General features: G+C 36.4%; 2 protein-coding genes across 2 annotated transcripts; both read left to right on the top strand.

The window, feature by feature from the left end:
* Positions 1–1761: 1761 nt before the first annotated feature.
* Positions 1762–7288, top strand: LOC125494677 (uncharacterized). Its single transcript, XM_048638363.1, has 6 exons — positions 1762–2265; positions 2403–2534; positions 3732–3833; positions 4623–4773; positions 5987–6446; positions 6796–7288. Exons 1-6 carry the CDS (start codon positions 1762–1764, stop codon positions 7286–7288), a joined length of 1842 nt encoding a protein of 613 aa, XP_048494320.1.
* Positions 7289–15029: 7741 nt separating this feature from the next.
* On the top strand, positions 15030–22228 carry LOC104887430 (probable prolyl 4-hydroxylase 6). The gene is made up of 8 exons (XM_010672053.4): positions 15030–15342; positions 15440–15535; positions 15619–15676; positions 15765–15869; positions 20172–20229; positions 20311–20486; positions 20557–20617; positions 21663–22228. Exons 1-8 carry the CDS (start codon positions 15251–15253, stop codon positions 21962–21964), a joined length of 948 nt encoding a protein of 315 aa, XP_010670355.1. The 5' UTR covers positions 15030–15250; the 3' UTR covers positions 21965–22228.
* Positions 22229–23731: the final 1503 nt, after the last annotated feature.

The following is a 23731-nucleotide window of genomic DNA, read 5'->3' as shown; positions in this document are numbered from 1 at the left end:
CCTGAACTGAATTGTGTTTTTGGGTTTTAGATTATACAGTTTTTTTTGGGAAGAATAAACATGGTGTTTTTGCTTTTTTTGGATGAAGAAAACTGGTTCATTTGTTCCATGTTCCACGGAACCCATGTATTTATGCAGTTGATGAAGTAACAATTACTTTTTTGGATTTTACGGAATATTTAGTGCTTTATTATTATTATTATTATTATTATTATTATTATTATTATTATTATTATTATTATTATTATTATTATTATTATTATTATTATTATTATTATTATTATTATTATTATTATTATTATTATTATACCTCCGGTGTGGTTAAAGTGTGATTAGGTTACCGGATTTTCCAACCCTGGTCCCAAATGGTGCATAAAAAAAGGACAGGTCTCAAAGGGTGAAAAAAAACAAACTTGGGGTCCTTAATGTTTGCTTAACTCTTTTTTTCTTTATTCTTATTATTATTTTACTGAAGTTACTAACATTCTATTCATGATTTAGATCGTTAAGGTATTTCTGCAATTGTAAATAGTTGTGTATTATACTAACTCCTTGCAATCTTTTTATTTCTTTTTCACGTACACTATTTTTTTTGTGCTTGATTACAATGTTTTCCACCTTTATTATTATTAATCAAGACCTAAATATTAAAAACTCCAGGCGTAGGATAAGGTGATTTGTCTATCGTGTGCCCTGAGCTTTATGGGCCGGAAAAAGTGAACAATGGGTTTCACTGGCCAAAACCGTATGGGCGAGAAAGGTATGGGGTTAAATTTTATTGCTCCTGTTGTGGTTGATGGTAAGCCTACTGCTAAACTGGATAAAAAAAGCGATTGACCTATTAAGTGAACAATGGGTTAATGCTTTAATCATGTATGTAGTAGGCCAAAACCCCACTATTAATGTTATGACTGCTTATCTGAAATCCCAGTGGAGTGTGAGTATTGAGCCAACATTGTATAAACATGAAGCAGGGTATTTCATTGTCAAGTTTGGTTGTCAAGAGGATAGAGATTCTATCATCTATGCTGGGCCACACTTGTTTTATGGCAAACCCATAATTGTTAAACCATGGACATCTAGTTTTGATTTTCACAAAGAGGTGTTGAAGGTGATTCCAATATGGGTTAGGCTGCCTAACCTACCTCTCAACTGCTGGAGTGATGATTCACTTAGCAGGATAGGGAGCTTGCTGGGGGTGCATATATATGCTGATGAATGCACTACTAAGATTTTTAGAGTGTCATTTGCTCGGATTCTGATAGAGATGGATGTTACTAAGGAGATTCCTAAAGGGTTGAATATAGAGGATCCTAGTGGTAGGGTGTTCTCCCAAAAAGTTATCTATGACTGGCTTCCTGCTTACTGCAATAAATGTCAGCTTATTGGACATTACTGTGCTCAAAGTTTGGCTAAGAAGCCTGTGAAACAAGTGCAAAAATGGGTTCCTAAGAGCACAGCTCCTCCTCACACCTCAGGTGTTGAAGTCACTGCTAATATTGGTGCTCCTCCCTTAGTAGTAGATCCCAGTCCTACTGGTGAACCTGCTAAGGAAGTAGAGCTAAGTATTACTGAGACCACTCCAGTAAACACTCCTGAACCTAACCAGGGGGGAGAGGAAGAGGAGCCTTGGAAGGTGGTTACTAGAAAATCTAAAGGCAAACAAGTCTCTTTTCATTTAGCTAGGGTGGTGTCATTTTCTCAAGATCCAGGCAGACCTGGGGGTGCTAGGGGTCCTAACCCCTATTTGTCATGATGAAGATGGTTGCTTGGAATGTAAGATGTCTTAATGACCCTATTAAAATAAAAGAAACTAAGGTGTTTCTGCAGCATCATGGGGTGGATTTCTGTGCTCTCTTTGAGACTAGAGTGAGAGATCATAAAGCTTCAACAGTTCAAAAGAAGCTTGGTAGTAACTGGAGTTGGGAGGATAATTATGGTTTCTCTCCTAGGGGCAGGATTTGGATAGGCTGGAAGCCAGGGGTAGTTTCAGTTACTGTGGTTAGGAAGACAGAACAATGTGTCATGGTGCAAGTAGCAAGCTTAGAGCAGAATCAACTCTTCTCTCTTATTGTAGTGTATGGTCTACATACTATTGCAAATAGAAGGCAACTCTGGGTGGATTTGAGGGAGATGGTGGATAATGTTGCTTTCCCTTATCTTACTATTGGTGATTTTAATGCAGTTTCTCAGGCCTCTGATAGGATTATTGGGACTCTTGTAAGTGAAGCTGAAACAGTGGATTTTTCAAATTTTCTTATGGAGGTGGGTGTGTTAGAAGCCCCTTATTCTGGAGCTCATTACTCATGGAATAATAAAGTGCAGGGGAAGCTAGAATCTCTAGCAGGATAGATAGGGCTCTTATTAATGATATACTACTGCATAAGTTCTCTGATATCAAGGTTGAGTACCTTGCTGAGGGGATTTCAGATCATACTCCTTTGTTGGTGTCCTTCTATACTATTCATGAGAGAGGTGGTAGACCTTTTCGTTTTAACAATATACTGGCTAAGGATGTAAATTTCTTAGCCACTGTGAGAGAAGCTTGGTTGTCTACAGGTGATACTCACAAGCTTAAGAGTGTCTGGCTGAAATTAAAGGCAGTGAAAGAGGCTTTGAAAAGAATTCACAACACTCCACTAGTGGAAAAATGAAGAAGGGCTGCGTTGAAAAAGGCATGTAGGGCTGCGCTTTTTGACAGCATCCCTTTCAGTAGCAGCCCTTCACTTTTTAAGTAGGGCTGCGCTAGAAAAGCGCAGCCCTTCACAACGAAGGGCTGCGCTTTAACCTAAAAAGCGCAGCCCTTCCTACCAAAAAAAAAAAAATTCGACATTTTTTTACTCATAATCTCACATTTTCTGAAATTAAACAGAAGAGAAGAGAAACGAAACGAAACGAAAATGAAAATAATAAACCCAAAACACAAAAAAAAAAAGAACGAAACGAAAATGAAAAAAGGAACAAAAACTAATATACAGAAGAGAAGAAATTATAGATCTGAAAATACAAGAACATTAATCAGAACAAAGATGAAAATACAAGAACATTAATCAAAACAAAGAGAAGTATACAAGAATATTAATCAAAACAAAGAGAAGTATACAAGAACATTAATCAAAACAAAGAGAAGTATACAAGAACATTAATCAAAACAAAGAGATGTATACAAAGAGAAGTATACAAGACCTCCAAACATTAACCTAATAATGTTTAAATACATAAAACAAAACTCTAATACATAATTAAGGAAAAAAAAAATTCGGAAAAACTTAAAATGGCTATTTGGAGGCTTAAACGAACTCAATGGCTTAAAAAGCCTAAACATCACAGCATAGAGTGAGTTTGACTCGTTGGTCGTTCCGCTTCCGAAAAGGTATCACAATAGGCAATCGGACTCCGTCGGCATGATTCGTGCAAATCATTTCAGCTTTTTGTCGCAACATTTCTGGGATTTTTGAGAGAGAAGGAGGAGAGGGAGGAGGGACGTGAGAGAAGGAGGAAAAGGAATAATGAGGGACGTGAGAGAGGAGAGAGAAGAATGAGGGATATATTTGACGAATCCCGCTTAATATTTGAAGCCCGCGAACTTTTTTATTTCAAATTTTTTTAGGAAGGGCTGCGCTTTTTTAAAAAAGCGCAGCCCTTCACTAGTAGGGCTGCGCTTTTCCTAAAAGCGCAGCCCTTCCTGCGCAGCCCTTTCTGTTTTTTCCCCTAGTGCTCACTACTCTCAGGCTCATATAAAAGTTGAGGAGTTTAGAGCTCAACTTGCTAATGTGCAATCAAGGATGGTTAACTGTGGTGATGTGGAGCTCCATCTGGAGGAGAAAGATTTGGTGAGTAAGTTGAGGTATTGGTCAGGCATTGAAGAAAACATATTGAGACAAAAATCTAGAATTAGTTGGCTTACTATGGCTAATTCTAGAGATGGCCAACAGTGCGGGCCAATCCAGCCCATCCAACTCAGCCCACCTCGTGGGCCGTGTGGGTCGGACTTGCAAAAAGCCCGGTCCAGCCCAGCTCGAACCTTGAAATTGGTGGGTGGGCTGTGGGCCAGATTTCTTGAGCCCAGCCCACTAAAGCCCGCTACTAAAACCGCCCAGCCCGGACCACGAAACCGGTCCAACCCAACCCATTGTGTATATTTTAATCAAATTGTATATATTTTAATCAAATTGCATATATTATAATTCAATCAAATTTTAAAATAATGAAATTATTCTTTAATTTTGATAATTGTATATATTTTTATTCATTTTAAAGATTTTATATAACAACAATGAATAATTTCGATGATTAAATAATTTTGAAAAAAAAATCTCATGCCGGCCCGCCAGCCCGGTCCAGCCCAATAGACCTACGAACCGCCAGAACCGCTTCTCGGACCGTGAAAACCGGTAACAGACCGACGTGGGCCAAGACTTTTCAGCCCGCAAACCAGCCCACCCAACCCATGAATTTCATGGTCCGGTCCTGGGCCGTGAAATCTCAGCCCAGCCCGCTACAGTCCACGGTCTAGCCCGCCCAGCCCGCACCAGTGGCCATCACTAGCTAATTCTAATACATGATTCTTTTTTAATGTTCTCAAAGTAAGAAAAGCTAGAAATGATATCACTATGATGCAGGCTGCTAATGGGGTTATGTTGACTACAAGAGATAAGATTCAGGCTGAAATTATTGACTTCTATACAAAGCTCATGGACACTAGAGCTGGATCTCTCCCTAGTATTGATCTGCACACAATTAGAGCTGGAAGTAGAGATGGAAATGGATCGGGTTCGGGGCGGGTGGATCATCACCCGCATCCATCACCCGCCTCCATCCACACCACCCGATCCATCCATCACCCGGTCAAACATCCACCCGAATCCATCCATCCATCCATCACCCACAGGTGAAACGGGTGGATCGGGTGATAATCGGATGAACTATGTTAAAATCAAAATAATAAAAAATATCAATAACATCAAATAACTAAATCCAAACTTCAATTAATTAAAATACACCAATACAAAGTTCAACATTCAACAACATCAAATAATTAAGGAGTCAAATAAAGTTTAGCCAACATATGGCAATATCTTAATTCATTATAAAAGTCAGAAAATAAAATCAGTAGCAAATAGCAACATAACAATACAGTAGCACAACAGCAGAGTAGTACAACAACACAGCATCACAACCATGTACAGCAGCATAACAACAACACAGCAGCAGAACACCACCAATAATCACAACAGCAGCAGAACAACATCACAACCATGTACAGTAGCAGCAGCATCGAACAAAGCCCTCCACAAGAAGTCTATCACTTACATAATCATCATATATTTTTATCTTCATCTCCCTGCCAATAATTAAACAAACAAATGATATTAAGATAAGAATAATATTTAGAAAAGTAATAAGTTAGGAAGTAGGAACTTAGTATATAAAATTATTAAACAAACAAATGATTAAGATAAGAATAATATTTAAGAACTACCATTTTGAAAATGCAAATTTTCCCCCTTAAGAAAATGCATATCAGAAGAGAACACAAATTTTGACGAGGATTAAAATTTGAGTTTTAAAAAAAAAAAACTGAATTTGGGTTTATAATCTTACTTGAGTTGAGAAGAATCCTCCGGTAAAGCTATGGCAGTCCAGCAGTCCGGCAGTCAGGCACTATGGTAATGGTGAGAACTGAGAACTTGCTTGAGTTGAGAGTTGAGACTCAGTGAGGGAAGCTGCGCCTAGGTTAAAGTTTAATTGCTTTGTTTGGGGTCTTTGGGCCTTTAGACAGTGGACTAAATGACCCCAAAAAAAAAAAAAAAATTTAACTTTAAACGGGTGATGGGTCGGGTGACGGATGGAAAAAATATCACCCGAATCCGTCACCCGGTTATCCGTCACCCGGCTATCATCCGTTTAAACCGGGTTTTTCACCCACTTAATAAACCGGGTGGAGCGGGTGGTCGGGTGATCCACTGGATATTTTCATCTCTAGCTGGAAGGCAGTTGAGCTATGATGCTAGAGTTTTGCTTAGTCAACCGGTGACTCATGCTGAAATTGACCAAGCTCTCTTCATTATTGATGATAATAAAGCACCTGGACTTGATGGATTTAATGCTTTATTCTTTACGAATAGTTGGGAGATTATTAAAAATGATGTGTATGAGGGTATTGAAGATTTTTTTCACTATGCTTTTATTCATCATCCCATTAACATCACTGCTATTATTCTGGTGCCTAAGATTGCGCATGCATTACAAGCAAAAGACTTCAGGCCAATTGCTTGCTGCTCAGTGTTATATAAGATCATAGCTAAAATCCTTACAATCATATTACACTCAGTTATTAGTGAGGTGGTGAATCCCTCTCAAGATGGTTTTATCCCAGGAAGAGCTATAAATGATAATATTCTTTTAGCTACTGAGTTGATTAAAGGCTACACTAGACTTCATAGGTGTGTTATCAAAGTGGACATAAAAAAAAGCTTATGACTCAGTTCAGTAGCAGTTTCTGGAGCTCAGCTTCCCTAATGACTTTGTGAAATGGGTTATGGCCTGTGTGAGGGGAGTCTCTTACTCTATACTGCTTAATGGTATTCCTTCCCCTCCTTTTCAAGCCAAGAAGGGTCTCAGGAAGGGGGATCTTCTCCCCCCCTTTCCTTTTTGCAATTTGTATGGAATATCTCAGTAGATGCCTTGGTGAACTGATGAAAGACAACCCTGATTTTAATTTTCACCCTAAATGTGAAAGACTCTTTCTCTTACACGTCTAATGTTTGCTGACGACTTATTGTTATTCTCAAGTGCTGATGTTCGCTCAGTCACTAAGATTATGGTTGCTTTCACCAAATTCTCTCAAGCCTCGGGTTTAGAGGCTAGCTTGGAAAAAAGCAATATTTACCTTGCTGGGGTTAGTGCTCATGAGGCTACCCTCCTTGCTGAAGCTGTGCAGCTAACTATTGGAGATCTGCCTTTTAAATATCTGGGGGTGTCCCTCTCCTCAAAGAAGTTGAATTATTCACAATGCAAAATCTTGATTGACAAGATTACAGAGAGAGCTCAAGGTTGGGTTACTAAAACCTTATCTTATGCTGGTAGATTACCGTTAGTGAGGAGTGGGTTGAGCACAATGCAACACTATTGGTTTCAGATTTTTCCCCTATCTAAGAAGCTTATCAGAGTTGTGGAGGCAGTGTGTAGGAAGCACCTGTGGACACGTAAGACTTTAGACTCCAAGAAAGCACCTATTGCTTGGAGTCAGTTCTACAAACCTAGAGCAGCTGGGGTTGGAATTTAGTAAATATGGAGGTCTGGAATAAAGCTGCTATCCTAAAGCTTCTATGGGCTATTGCTTTTAAAGCAGATAAGCTTTGGGTGCAGTGGATTAACTCCTATTATATGAGAAGAACGGATGTGTATACTATAGCTCTTAAGAGCAACATGTCATGGCAGCTGAAAAAGATTATTGAATCAAGAGATCTCGTACAAACTGTGGGAGGCCGGAATGCAGTTATGTATAATGGGAAATTTTGCATTAAAAAGGCTTATAAGCTGATGCTAGGCACTTTTGAGAAAGTTCAATGGAGAAGAATGGTGTGTAACAACACAGCCAGCCCTAAGAGCAAATTCTTGCTTTGGATGGTGCTTCAGAACAGGGTGGCTACTGCAGATAGGCTTAGTAAATGGGGGATTCCTTGTTCTATTACTTGTAAACTGTGCAATACAGCAGATGAATCAGTGCAGCATCTGTATTTTCAGTGTGGTTATTCTGTGGCAGTTTGGAAGGAGATTCATGTTAAGCTCAGGTGGCATTTCCAGATTCTTCCTTTCCATGAAGAGGTGAAAAAAGCTACTAGGAGAGCTCATGGTAGCAGCAGACAAGCCAAAGTCTATATAAAGGTTTTAACAGAGACAATCTATGGTATTTGGCTTCAAAGGAATAACAAGATCTTCCATAACAATCTTGTACCTCCTTCTGTTTTAATGAAAGAAATTCTGTTTAGAGCTGCTTGTAATTGTACTAAGGAAGAAAGAATATTGCTAGTGTTTTAACCCTTTTTTGGGTGTGCGTCTCTCTTTGTAGGCCTCTTGGCTGTTTGTAGCCTGGGCTTGAGTGTTATCCTTGTAAACTCTTTTTTTGGTTGTCAATAACAATTTTGAATTGCCAAAAAAAAAATCAAGACCTAAATAATTGTTCTAACACTAAATCACACAATATAGACAATTTGTTAGGAACCCAGTAATTTGATTGTTAAATAACATGCACGTAAAAAAGTAATCTTTTATGTGTTTAATGAACCAACCTAGACTAATATTTTCTTAGAGTGCTTAACATATTGTATGGTTATTCTTTTGCATAAAACTTGCTATGAATTGTGTTAAGTAGAGGTCAATGTGATTCATGATCATGTTCGTACCTTTAACCAGAACTCAATTTTTGGTTCATGACCATTAATGAAGTTATGGTGGTAAAATCTAGATTGGATAAATCCTCAAGATGTCCCTAAGTTTCATAAATGTCCAATTACGTTTATGAGTTTTCCTTTAAAGAATTGTTGGTGACTTATAAAATGTGTTTTTAATAAAATGCTTCAATGAGGTAGTCAAATGTGCTCTCACGTCGCGTAGGCGAATAAAAACACGCCTACATAATCAAGTAAGAATAATTAATTAAATTAAATTAGGGTAAGGGGAAATTTATGCATCAATCATTGGTAGGGTTCAACTTAACCCTAGATTATAGGACTAATTACTCATTATTGAAACAGCAAAGCAAGTAAGAAATACAAAAATAAAAATGATAATAAATAAAGAGAGAGAACTAGAAAAACTTAGTTTTTTACTTGAAATAAGATGATCCAAGGTAGCCTAATTCAAGATCTAGAAATAATGTAGTCCTCTCTAAAAGTTATCTAAAGTCTGATAATAAAACCTAAGTCCGTTACTAAAAGAAAGAAAAGAGTATTTATAGTGTCCGAAATTAAATGAACCGACAAAATAAGTTGCGTTATAGAACAGGCAACATGGACATGTTGGCCTGTTGTTACATAAAGTTCCTATGACCAACAAGCTATTTGCCTGAATAAATTGAAGCAATACGGATGCGTCAATAATGAAAACATGTAGTGTGCAAATTCCTTGCTGCATAGAAAGTTCTTGTCTTATGGAAAAAGGAGCAACACTGACATGTCAAATGTTTTGGTACAACAAATGCAAGCAGCTCAACTTCGAACATCTATAACTTTCTATCAAGAGCTTCGTTTGACACATGTAATATATTTTTATAGAAAGCTGATTAGAGTATAGCTTCCAGCCCAGCTGAGATTCTCTTTTTATAATCTCTATGTCAAAAGTTATAATCAAAATAGTGAAAAAGTGTCATATTTCGCACAACTAAGAAAAGCGGTTTGTATCTTCTCCAATTCAGATCCAATTTGGGCACATTATAAATCGTTTAAAAGGTTGTCCCATAGCCTTTATCTCATTTGCTCCATAGGAGTATAGAGTACCTGAAATTACATCAAAAGACCGAAAATCAATGGAAGCACAAATGCAAGCTAAATGGTCTAAAACTAAGCTAAATGAGACTTAAAATGCATATAAGGATCGCTTCTGGTGGGCTCCTCATATGTTATGAGCACATGACATAAGGCTTGGGGCTTCTCTATTGGTCGACCTTAAGGACCTTAAGGATTACACTCTGGTGGAGTGTCTTAAGGGAAAACCCTCTGGTGATTATTATGAAAGTCGCTTTGGAAGTAGGCCTTTTTTTTGGTGGGAAGCGTTCCCTAATAAGCGATGTGTTTGCAATATGGTGTTGCCAAATTCGCGTCATTCTCTTACCTATTGCCCAATAATTATGTTTAAAGAAAGAAAAGTATAGGAATGTGTATAAAGATAATGGAAGACAAGGAGTAAAGATTATTCCATAACATTGTGAAGTCACCAAGTGTATTGTATGACATGTTTAAAGCATGTGTTGTTGTTGTTGTTGTGATTAATTGGTTTTCAAGAAAAAGAACACCAAAGCATTTTTTTTTATGTCTTTGTATGTTTTGTTTTGTTATTTTTGTGGCATGTCACTTGGCAGGTGGCAGATTCCTATTTGTATAAGTTCAAGGCTTTGAGTTTATTTTATATAATTGATGGTTTCAGATTGCTAAAAGTATGAAATAGTAGTATTAATTTGTATTTCGAAGTGAGGTCGCTCGACTTGTAATATTTTAGTTATTAATGTAACTAATTTTGGTCAGAAAAGAAAGGTAATAAGACACTTTTTTTTAGTGTTAGATTTCAAACTTTCTAAGATAACCTATCCTCTATCTAAAACAAAAATCTTCCCAAAAGCTAACCCTACAAAACACAACCCCCGCCGCAACCATCCTAGGCTCGCCGGGAGTTGGCAGCTCAGCCTCGTTGTCGGCGAGCCTATCCCCTTGTTCGACGCTACTTTACCTTCCCCTCCCGTTTCCCCGTCGATCTCCTTACCGCGTCTCCCCTTCCCCACCTTTTCGTCCCCCTGTTCCATCGTTCCCTCACCCCTTCCCAGTGTTCTGCGGCGTCCTTCACCGCCGTTACGTTGGTCCCCACCTCCCTAATCGGTTCCCCCGGTTAGTTTTCCACCCCCTCCCCCTCCCCCTCCCCCTCCCCCTCCCCTGTTAGCTGTGTCTCCTTCCCAATCCTCCTCTGTTAGATATATCCCTTCCCATCCCCGGGCGCCCTGTTATTACTGTGTGTCGAGTCTTCCCCTCCCCCTTTCCCCCTGTGTTATTTGTTAACTTTATGTTTTCCCCTTCCCTTCACCTGGTTACGTGTGTAATTTACTTCCTCTTCCCCGACTTCTGTATTCATCGTCCTGTCTTAGTGTGTTACCCCATCCCCGTCTCCTGTTTAGTGTCTAAGTGTGTATCCCCTTCGCCATCACCCAATCGTGTTCGTAGGTCTCCCCTTCTGACGTAGGAAGGTTAGCGGATAAGTTCGATAAGGAAGTTTGACAAAAGGGCCTGAAATGATTTCCACTAATCGGGCTTACGGAGTCCGATTGCTTATTGTGATACCTTTTCGGAAGCAGAACGGACCAACGAGTCAAACCCATCGCTACGCCGTGACCTATAGGCTTTTTAAGCCATCCGAGTTCGTTTAAGGCCCGAAATAAGCATTTTAATGATTTTCGAATTTTATTATTTCCTTAATTTCGTATTAGGGTTTTGTGTTAAGTATTTAAACATTATTAGGTCATTGTTTGGAGGCAGTTTTTGACTTTTAATGAAATCGCAAAGTTCCTACTCTTTTCTGGTGGATTCCGGAGTTTTTTTACAGATTTATCGCTTGTAAATCTGTTTGTTCTTCATTGAGATTAGCGCTTGCTTTTCTCCATAATTTCCGACTGCGTCACCTTCCCCTTTCCCATTGTCAAGTTGTTATACTTGCTGCCACCTGAGTGTCTGATACGTGCATTTTTAACGCACTTGTGGACTTCTTTTAGCTCATTTTGACCCTCTTTCTTCCATTTCTTCCATATTTCTTCTCCATTTTCCCTTCTATTTCATTCATTTGATCATTCTTGATCATAGTGATATTTTGCTAGATTTTCAGTCATTTTTGACCGAATTTCTAGTACATTTGCTTTCACAACGGTGCGCCCGCACTCTCACAACGGTGCGCCTGCACGATTTGACGACTGATTTAGTTTTGAGGCAGGAGGATTAGTGCGCCCGCACCTTTCGTTTTTGCAAATTAAAATAAATCGAATTTCGAGGCATCTAAAAGAACGAGTTTTTGTTTGATTTTAACTTATGCTATTATTCTAGAGTTTAGAGAGTATTGTTAGGGTTCATACTAGAGAGATAAACACATTAGTTTTGTCAAAGATTTGAGATTGCTAGATCACAGTTTGTGATTCCTACAACTTCAAAGGTACTTTTTATTCAATTTAATTTCAAAGTTTCAGTTTTTATTCCATCTTTTCATGGTTGTTCTTGTTCTTCCTTATTATTAGTTCTCCATCCTTATAGTCTCATAATTGTTATTTCTATTAAATTAATTATCTCTTAATCATGTTTAGCCCTAAATTAGTCATATATTTCATATTTAATTGCTTAGAATCCATGATTAGTGAGTAGTTTCTATATGTTGAGTTTTTCTTCATATATTTTAGTGGGAATGGAAAAAAATGCATATCAAGTCAAAAACACAATACCAATCAGGGGCAATGTCCGGGTCCAAATACTAGTTTTATTAAATTACCTGGGGAATCGCGCGAGCCCAACAACTACTTGCACTTAATATGAAGTGATAATTAGGACCATAATGCAAATGTTTCAATAAATCATATTACAAGCATAATTGTAATAGTTTTCAAGTGTTCGTGAGGAATAAATGGTTGAGTAAAAAATAATAGAAACTTATGATAGGTAAAGAAATCAGATCTACAAGAAAAAAACTTAAAAATCATAATAAAGATAAGGAGATGCGTATCTATATGTCAAAGAAAAAAAAGAATTTAAATTGCTCTACAATCTACATGCTCGAAAATTTCTTGCATTAATTTTTTGTATTATTATGAAAGGAAACAAACCAGTCCACTTTCATTTGATACTTGATTCCTAGAAAAAAATTTAAAGAAAAACATGGAAGAAAATGAGATGCGTAACATTATCAAACAAAATGGCAAAGTAAAATGTTGATTTATACCTTTTTCGTAGTTGAAAATCTCCATAGCACAAGAAAAAGTAGAATGGAGAAGTAGTAGAAACGCATAGGACATAAGGAGCTGTGAAAACATGTTGAGTTTAGGGTAATACTTGAATAGCTGGATGTAACTTGATAGGCAATAATTTTCAAGATTTTAGAACATAGATATAGACTCTGTTTGACAATCAACGGATAATTGATAATTGTTAGCTGATTATTTTAGCTGATAACTGATATCACTAGTTGATTTTCTTAGTTGTTTGTATAAAAGTATTTGGTAAATAACTGATAGTTGATTGCTACCTAATTGTGTAAAATGATCAATAAGAACATGATACAATAGTAAGGCTAGTAACTTTAAAGAAATTTATGATTTAAATGTAATTTAGCCCACTCATCACAAACTTTTGATTTCAAAAAATTGATCCCCCTAGCTTATTCAAAAAGAATTTTTTTGGGCCTATCAGCTATACTAAATATATGTTTACAAGACAATCAAATCAGAGGATTGACAAGTGAAGACCACTTATATGAGTTCAAACCTCTAAATTTTCTCCAAACTTTTTTTTTTACCAAATATGAACATAATTTAGTTCATTAGTTCCCAAACTTCTAATGTAAAAATATTATTTCTAAGTTTCCTCTAAAAGAGTTTTTTGAGCGCATAATCAACTATATCAAACCTCTATAAATACGCAAATTAGATCCTATACCGAGGTGTAGGATGAGCATCATACACCTTACCCATGTGGTTGGCTTTTGATAGTATTTTTGAAAGTGGGCTAGCTCTTTCTCTCTCATCACTCACTCATTCACTCTCTTTCTCTCTCATTTATTTGCTGAAACAATTCTTTTAATGTACAAATGCATATGGTTTGGTGTACAATAATATACGAGTGTACATTTGGGGATTTTCAGTGATCAAAGTAATGACCATCAGTGTACATTGTGATTTATTGAATTTCGGTATGAGACTGTATTGAATTTCATTAGTGAACAAACATCAACACACCCAATGTACAAAGATTGGAAATTACTCACTTGACATATTTCGGTATGGGACTGTAATTGTACATATTGAATTTCATTAGTGAACAAACATCAACACACCCAGTGTACAAAGATTGCAAATTACTCACTTGACATCAGCTTCAGGAATTGGGTTACTTTCAGCTGGGAGACTGTCATTGTACATTTTGATTTTGTTAATGAACAACCACGAAGCCAAGAATGTACAAGGAGGTTGAGTGTGGAAAGGAGATAAGTGGTGAACAGTATATGAGGGGAAATGATGGCGGTTGACATCAAATCAGTTATTAAATGGTGAATAGTAACTGTCAAATCAGTTACTTTTTGAATTTTCGACATGTACACTAGATGTAATGGGAATATACATTGGTTGTCAAATCAATTACTTTTTGTATGTTGAATGGTGCGTTTCATTCTTCTTGCCTTGCATTTTGAAGCTGGTGTAAGATGCTCATCTATTAATTGCTACTAGCCTTTGTATGCACGCGATGCGTGCGTTAATTTTAAAATTTATTATTCTATTAGATACTCCATTCGTACTTTATTTATGATTAAACTTAAATGTGAAAAATTCAACAGTTAGATGAATTTAGATATATTAATTCGCTAATGTAAAAAAATAAAAAGGTTGTGAGTGATTGTTGATATTAATTTTTTGTGAATGAATATTCAACAGAAAGAACAAAAATAATGAGTTGGTTTAACTGAATTAAAGAGTATCAAAGGTAGTGAATGTTCAGACTTTTCATGTGCACGTTATGTATGCCATCTTTTTTTATAAGGTATAAGTATTTTGTCCATTTAATTTTTGATTGAAGTATTTGATGCATATACCATTTTAAACTTTTTAAATGGCAAGTTGGAATGAGAATTTTTAAATGATTTGCTTTTGTAATTTTTTTCATTTCATTAATTAGATCATTAAGGGTATTTTAGTCACTTCAAAAGAGGACACCACACCTCCTCCCTTGGCTTATATAATAGAGAATTTAAACTTGTTTTAAATGGCAAGTTGGAATGAGAATTTTTAAATGATTTGCTTTTGTAATTTTTTTCATTCCATTAATTAGATCATTAAGGGTATTTTAGTCAATTCAAAAAAGGACACCACACCTCCTCCCTTGGCTTATATAATAGAGATAAATAGAGGTGATCTAGTCACTAATGGAGTAACTAATACGTGAAGTCGAATAAATAAATAAATAAAATACGTGAGGTCAAAGTTGGCAATTTGGCATTAACTTCACAGAAAATGAACCTTCCAAACGAGTGAAAAATTGATTTCGAAGTTGAATAATTCCAGATTTGAAGAGTCAAAATTAAATTCTGTGGGTGTCCTTTTGTCTGTTTCTCTCACAATTCCACTCTTTCCTTCAATTCCATTCACTCAAATTTCAATCCAGTGGGATCCTCAATAACGTGCAATAAATCCACACACAATCACACATCACCATCTTTCTCCCTTACAACAAACTACGCACATAACACATTACACATTATCATCAATTCTTCATTTGGGGAAGAAGAAAAAAATTTGATGATGGAATTTCGCATTTTTCTCACATTTTCTCTCTCCTCTTTACTCTTGCTCTTCCCTAACCCTTCCCATGGCGGATGGCTCGGCAACAAGTAGGTTTCTCTCTCCTCTTTTCTGTAAATTTCTGCAACGAATTTCACAATGTACCGTAATTTTGATCATTTTGCGCCTTTAAAATCTTGTTTACAGGCGTCGAGAATCCGTGCTTAGATTGAAGAGTGAGACTGTTACTTCTTCTTTCGGAGTTGATCCTACTCGTGTTACTCAGCTCTCATGGCATCCAAGGTTTTCTTTGTCTTTCTCTCTCCTCCTTTATTTGAATGCTTTAATGGCGTGTTCTTGACTGTGATTTTTGCTGAAATTTTTAGGGCGTTTTTGTACAAGGGATTTTTGAGCGAAGAAGAATGTGATCATCTTATTAAATTGGTTAGGGTTAAAGAAAAAATTAATTTGTGATTTCTTTTTATTGCTTTTAGTTTTTGAATTGAGGCATGTTGTTTTGAATTTATTTTAGGCTAAGGATAAATTGGAGAAGTCAATGGTGGCTGATAATGATTCTGGTGAGAGTATACCCAGTGAAGTTCGGACTAGTTCTGGCATGTTTCTTAAGAAGAGTCAGGTTTGTATTTATGTGCATATTATCTCCTACTTTATTTCATGTTAATTATTTTTATTATGCTGAGTTTGAGAGAAATTGTTTGTTAAGTTTTTAAGGTTGTGACTTGTGAGCAATGTCAATTAGAGATACTTTAAGTTTAGAACTAGTTATAAGGATAATGATTCTCTTGTTCTCCACCATTCGAACATTTAACATGTTATACACGAGCTGAGCTGAGGTGAAATGTGGCAGAGCTCGGCTTTATCTAGATAGAGTCTATCTGACTCAAGCTAGAGCAGTTTGATACAAAGCTGGCATGAGAAACAACATTCAAACAGAACATTTGATAAGCTTTTGTTGTTGCTCTTTGGATTGACGGTAATCTTCAACTCATCGAAGCCGTGTGAAAAGTTATTATAACTCTATAGCTCTATAATCATATGAAACGTTTGCTATATAGAGTAAAGGATCTATAACATAATATTTGAAACATATGTATCATTTGTCTTAGAGTTCAAGAGTCCATGAGTCGAATTTAACTGATATCAAATTTTGCTCATTCAAAGTTCAACTATAATAGTCGTTTCAAACTTGGCTTGTTTCAAATAACTCAAGATGTGCCATACTTTTAGAAGTTCAAAATTCGAACTATTATGTTCATGGTCAGCCCTATTCATCATGAAATTTCCTTCATCAATGTCAGCTTCATTCGTCATTGTTGTGCAGATGCACATAATTTTTTTGCCATCCTCCTGATTAGAGTTGTTGCCGTCTTCAAGACCATTGTTCTGCCATTGTCTTGATCATTGTTGATATTATCCTTCCTATCATTGTTAAAGTGGCCGCATTAACACCCCGAGGAAGCTTGTTTTTATCTGTTTCGTTTGGGAGTCACACGTCATCTTCAATGTGAAGTCATTAGGTAGCCTCAGGGTTGCTGCCAAGTTATGTTTGCTTTGTGCCCCTCATGTCCAAGATAAGAATGAACACCATCCCTGAGATCCTGAGGAAGCTTCTTTTTGTCTCTTTCATATGGATTTGCACATGTGACAATCTTTAATGCAAAGCCATTAGAATTAGGGCTGCAACCAAGTTAGGTTCGCTTTGTGGCGCTTGTTAATATTTTCTTTCCGGCATTCCATTAGGTTCGGCTTCCGTCGCCGCCAATATACGCAAGATGACTTTCAGCATGATGACTGTGATTGACGACAAAACTAGCATGCATAAATTAGTCATTATCTGATGGTCCTATTGTGTAGTGTTGAAGCTATATTTGTCGGTGAAAATAGATTATCAGTAACTAAATTTTTCATGAGTTTGGGACATACTAGTTACTAAAAAAGAGTTGTGAAAAGAACATTTTGAAATTCTGTAAGTGAGCTGCACATCAAACAGTTATTGTGCGATTGGCTGGATTTGACATCTTGTTGTGCAGCTTGAAGACTATAAATACTTAAATAGACTTACAGAAGATCCAACTCGTTCTTTACAAGTCTTTTGAAGATTCGTTGTGAATTGCATATGTGCTTGGCATATCGGTGATCGCATTTTTGAGTCTTGAGAGATTCTGCAGCAAAAAAATAATAATTCACGGTATAATGGAAAGAAAACTTTACAGAGAAGCACAAAGGAAAGCACGAAACCTATATCAAAAGGAATGCTAGAGGGAAAGCCATAAATGTGACATGCTTGTTACAATGCATATCAGCATATCAACTCAAAACAATGATGAATGAAGCTCATGCTGGTCAGAGAAAGGCAAGAGTTGTTTCCTTGGTTATGTTGGTTCAATTTGGTTGTTTGCAGCTTTCAATATCCTCTTGGATAAAGTTTTTGATAGTGTAGATGCTCTCATCAAAATCTAGAATCATGAATTGAGCGAATCATTTAGCAATGTGCTAGTCTCTGTATGGCTCTGCCCCCAAGTAAAAGCTATGGAGCACCTTGCTGAGGAAATTCTCAAAACAAGTATAAAATGCATCTAGTTGCCCTCCAAGTATAAAACAAGTAGCACTGAAGGACATGATAAAATTCAAAATACTCTAATAATCAGGCTGAAATTATAGATACTTATAAATGTTCAAACTCAATTGTGCATATTAAAAGCAAAAAAAAATCATTAACATCTAGTTCTTTGAACTAGCAACAACTCAGTTCAATGCCCAAAGTAACTAGTAGATATAGTACATCATTTCATTGTCAACACTCTCGGAGATCAACTTGCGCTCCAATTTTGTCTAATCAAGTGAGAGTTCTGAACTCAGAAATTATTACATCCTCCAAAGGATAAAATGCATCTCTACCAATGTCCCATCTTGGTCATTTCACGATCTTCAAAGAATTTGATTGGATTCTTGATGGAGAAAAAAGAAAAGAATTGGAAGATGATAGAGAAATAAGCTATGAAATTGAATTTTTAATGGAGGGAACAAAATTTAGAGAGAAGAGAGAAAGAAATGAATTCCATATCGAGAAGGTGTTTACTCAAACCTAGTTGACTCCCACTTCTCTTCTTTGCTGACGCTTTGGGTTCTTGGGAGCGACGAGAACTTGACAGAGAAGTAGAGAACAAAGAAGAGTCTGAAGGAGATGGGACTTTGCCATGTATTGTGTTCGTTTCCATCTCCATGTCGTTCACTCCAGGGCACTTGTCCCCATTACCGACTTTTGTTGGATGTAAGAGCTAGAAGTGTGGAGTAGTAGGGAGTTAAGCAATGGTGGATTAGCATAGTAACTCATACTTCCTTGTAGACGTTGTCTTTGACTAAGTTTGGCAATCAATTGGGACAGCAAAATAGGAGGTGATGCTATAAGTATATAACAAAAGCGATGGAAGGTTTAGGATAAGCTTGCTTTAGCTCGTGAAACATCTCAAAATTTTCATGTAACTAAAGTATCTGAGAATTTTTTTTTGTTTATGATATGTTCGATCTTGCTGGGTTGCTGGTGAGCATCAGGAAAATATCTATAGAGGTAATTCATCGAGGAATACCCTATAGGCTTTATATGATGCATAATTTACCTGGTGATACCTTATCACAATTTTCCCATGGAAAAAGACTTCTGCTTAGTTGATTTTCTTTCCCTTTAAAGCTTTTCTTTGTTGTCATTTCGTCCAACTTACGTCCCATTACTTTATTTTGGAAATTCTACATTTACTTTCACTAACAACTACACATAGCTATTAAACCCTACCTCTGTCCACTTATCATCTTGTTCGCTTGTCGTGGATATCAAAAGGGAGGATATAAAGATCCAATTTGCTTAAGATTCTTGTAGTGGAATCGTTCAAGCAACTAATGAAAAACTAGGATTTCTTTGGGTGCCTTGTAAAGTTAACAGGTTGGTGGAGTGATTAATATACTTTTGTTCAAACAATCCAAAGAGGCGCCCTTGCTTCCTTCACCAACTCGCTTCTTCGATCACTTCACTGTCAGCTTGTTTATATGGGTTCTCAACTCTGAAGATTCTGTTCTTATCTTCATGCTTAGCTGTTTCCTTTGTCAGTCTACCAACTTCATTAAAAATCACCTTCTTCACCATTACTAATGGATTAGTATCCCTTTGCCAATCAACAAAGCTTTCATCAACAGTAGTTTGCATCAGTTCCTCCTTAAATCAACGATCACGTAAATTACATGCAATGAGCTTCCTGCTCCAGGACCTCAATATTCTAATAAGAACTCCACACTTGCATCCGTTAGGTAAAGTGGTGGAAGAGGTAACGTCACAAACATGTGTTGCTTACTTTTGTCTGATGTTCTTGATGAGGATGAAAAGAGAGAAGAGAATTAGGTTTTCAGAGAAGATTGGGGACTATATGGTACAGTGATGGAGAAAAGATGATGAAAAGGGAGGTGAATGACTACAGTGAACAACTTTTGGAGGGACAGAAAGTCAGGTGATAAGAATTTTAAATTTTTCCACTCGAAAATGGTAATAAGGGACCTCTGAAAAAATGTTCATTATTAAAGTTTTTTAGAAGGTACTTCCTCAGTTCCTCACAGAATAAGTGTTCTATAAGGTATTTCCAGACAAAGTTCCCTAATTATAATAAATTTATATGTCTATCATGACAGGACTTGGCCTAAGCTTTTGCCTGATAGCTTTCAAATAGATGTAAAAGATTTTCATTTATTGGGGGACAAATCCCTATCTGGTCAAAATCAACACGTGTGAATATGTAGAAAATGCTTAAAAAGATTGCGGTGTGCATAATCTATTGTGTTCGAAAAACTGTCATTAATTCATGTCACTTTAACATCGATATATATTTTTTAAACCCGAAAGGCTTATAGTTCACCTTGTGTTTTGCCTCTAAAGGACGACGTGGTCGCTAGGATTGAGGGAAGAATTGCTGCCTGGAGTTTCCTTCCACCAGGTGAATATTGCTCTCTGTCATCCATAATTGTTCTGCTTACTTTTAATTTTGCTGCATAATCACATTATCATCATTGTTCAGAAAATGGTGAGGCTATGCAAGTTCTTCGATATGAGCTTGGTCAAAAGTATGAACCCCATTTTGATTACTTCCATGATAAGGTGAATCAGCAGCTTGGTGGTCACCGGATTGCCACTGTTCTCATGTATTTGTCGAATGTTGAAAAGGGCGGAGAAACTATCTTCCCAAATTCAGAGGTAACTGCTTTCAGCTACATGACCTTCATGCTTTTTGCTCAAGTTTTGTCTAATTAGATGTTTTGTCCAGGGAAAACTGCAGCAACCAAAAAATGACAGCTGGTCTGATTGTGCTAAAGGTGGCTATGCAGGTAAGAAGTGTTGCATTATTTTACAAAAACAGCTAAATGTCAAGCATGGATATCCCCTAAGATGCCTGATTGTCTTTATCTGTACACCATTTCTATGTCTTCCTCGAGTATGAATTCACCAATCTGCGAGCATCTGTTTTTTTTTTTTTTTTTGGGTCTTTTTCTAATTTGACTACTTTCAGTTGATATATGTAGTATTGCTGCTTTTTGTATTGTGTCCAATAGTCATGATATCATGACTCTTCTGTTGCTCCCCCTCCCCCCGGCAGAAAAAAAAACAAAAAAACAAAAGAGTTATTCACGAGTATGATTGTACCTCACTGCTCATGTACAAGTAAGCTTTACCAAAGTTCGGGATCTCCATTTATGTCTTTAAGAGCAATTATGTGGATGCTAAGGAATGTTGCCACCCCATTGATCATGGAACTAGTCCCATTTGGGTATTAGTGAGAGGATACAAAGTAGAAAAGGAGGCAAGAGTAGTATGACCCAAAAGGATGGGGTCTTGGTGATGACCAAAATTTTCTGGCCATCCCTCTAATCTCATCCTTTCTCTCAATCTCTCTTTTTCTTACTAATCCCCAAAGCTTCCCTTTTTTATTATTATTATTATTATTATTATTATTATTATTATTATTATTATTATTATTATTATTATTATTATTATTATATTATTATTATTATTATTATATTATTATTATTATTATTATATTTATTATTATATTATTATTTTATTATTATTATTATTATTATTATTATATTATTATTATTATTATTATATTATTATTATTATTATTATTATTATTATTATTATTATTATTATTATTATTATTATTATTATTATTATTATTATTATTATTATTATTATTATGACCAATTTTGTTGGTCGTTGATATAAAGAGTCTGAATGTGAAATCTGGATCTATGGTTGTAGGTTTTTATTAATAAAGGCCCAGGACATTTACATATTTAACACTTCTTTCACAATCTTATCATCTTGTCCTAGTCACTATTAACTTACAATTTTATGTGTCATTGCTTGCAGTGAGACCCTATAAGGGTGATGCGTTGTTGTTTTTCAGTCTTCATCCTGATGCAACTACTGATTCACTGAGCTTGCATGGTAGCTGCCCTGTCATTGAAGGTGAGAAGTGGTCTGCAACAAAATGGATTCATGTACGATCTTTTGATAGATCCATGGTAGATACATCTTCTGGAGGGTGCGTAGATGAAAATGTGAACTGCTCTCAGTGGGCACGAGCAGGCGAGTGTAAAAAGAATCCTTCGTATATGGTAGGCGACGAAACATCAAAGGGACATTGCCGAAAGAGTTGCAAGGTTTGCTGAGCGTATGTACATCAGTCATTCCCTATGCATGGATTAGTTCTCGGCTTCCTTTTTCCCCCTTTTTCTTTTGGGTAGGGATGGGGAGGCTTTGAAAAGGTTGGATATCAGTTTTGTTTAACTGTGGGTCATCTAACACTGAGATAGTTGTAGATAATGTTGTGTGATTGTGATATTAGAAAGAAAGGAACTACAAGTCTACAACCTTGGATTGTTCTTTCTCCCTTTCTCCCATATTAGTTCTATCTTTTAACTGTACTTCTAATATGAACTTTTCTGGTGGCCCTGTTTGGTTAAGAAATTGAGGCAAAATTAGAGATTTGAGTTCATATTAAAGGATTTGACTAGTTAATTCTCTAATTTGAATGTTTGGTTAAGAAAGGTTTGAAATAGTTGATTGGGCCTCAAAAGTTCTTTTTAAAGCTGAGGGGAGGAACATTTTGATATTAGAAATTGGTTATGAGTAGGTTAAATTATGAATTTTTTTTTTAAAATTATTACCTTACTAAGGTATCCATCCAGAAATATAAGAGCATGTCCACTCATGGTAGAATTGACCATGAAATTTGGTGGAATTGGTCATGAAATTGGTCATCCACCAAGGTAAAAAAACACTTAGCATTCCATCCATGGTTTTTTCATGTTTTGCATTGGGTCATAAATGACTCAATCCATGCTTGGGCATCTTATGACCCAGAACATGGATTAAGTCATGTAAAAGGAGAAGGAAATAACCCACAAAAAACGTATCAAATTTGGCTGCCTAAACTCAAAACGTTGAGTTTTGAGGTACAAAAAATTGGAGAGCCAATTCGCGTGTGCCACGCATGCTGCTGCTAAACAAAAACATTAACGGGAAAATCTGACGTGTCAGACGCGCATTAGTATGGGTAGCGCGCCCAGAGAACCACACGCTGACACGTGCATCTTCAGTTCCAACTGTTATTTTTGTTATTCAGATTTTGTAATCTGAATAACTTTAAAAATACAAATAAAAATTTATATTTTTTTGAGATCTATATGTTGAAACCCATTGAAACCCGCTTGTGAGTGTCCCACATTGGAGAAAGAGGAGAGAGTGTTACACTTTATAAGGTAGATGAGTTATTCTTACTATTACCAATTGGTTTTAGTATGGAACCTCCTTTGGGCTTACAAAATGGACCAAATCTCTCCTCCTCCTTGTTTGGGTCACCCATGCCCGTTTCGTATTGTTTCTAACTTTAACATGGTATCAGAGCCCAGGTTGCGGGTCTCTGTCCAGCCCCTAAGAGGATTCTTGCTATGACCTTTCTAGGTAGCTTTGAATTTCTAAGAACACTCACAAGTGAGGAGGTGTGTTGAAACCCATTGAAAGCCCACTTGTGAGTGTCCCACATTGGAGAAAGAGGAGAGAATGTTACACTTTATAAGGTAGAGGAGTTACTCCTACTATTACCAATTGGTTTTAGTATGGAACCTCCTTTGGGCTTATAAAGTGGACCAAATTTCTCCTCCTCCTTATTTGGGTCACTCCTGCCCGTTTCATATTGTTTCTAAATTTAACACTATAAATAGACATCCATTTTGTTATATTTTGACACACTTCAAAATTAATTATTTTCTCCCTCTACATTATACGTACTTGAATATTTATCTTTGGAAGCTTTTATTCTTGTAGAAATTATTATTGAAGACAATTAAAGTGAGTCAAAAATTATATTCATCAATTTTCGTATTTTATATAATTGAATTATTATTAATAGTTGAACTTCTTACAATAATTATTAT

Source organism: Beta vulgaris, chromosome 2, assembly GCF_026745355.1.
Source record: "Beta vulgaris subsp. vulgaris cultivar EL10 chromosome 2, EL10.2, whole genome shotgun sequence".
Lineage (NCBI taxonomy): Eukaryota > Viridiplantae > Streptophyta > Magnoliopsida > Caryophyllales > Amaranthaceae > Beta > Beta vulgaris.
Note: the sequence above shows the minus strand (reverse complement) of the source record. Positions and strands in the feature narration are given on the sequence as shown.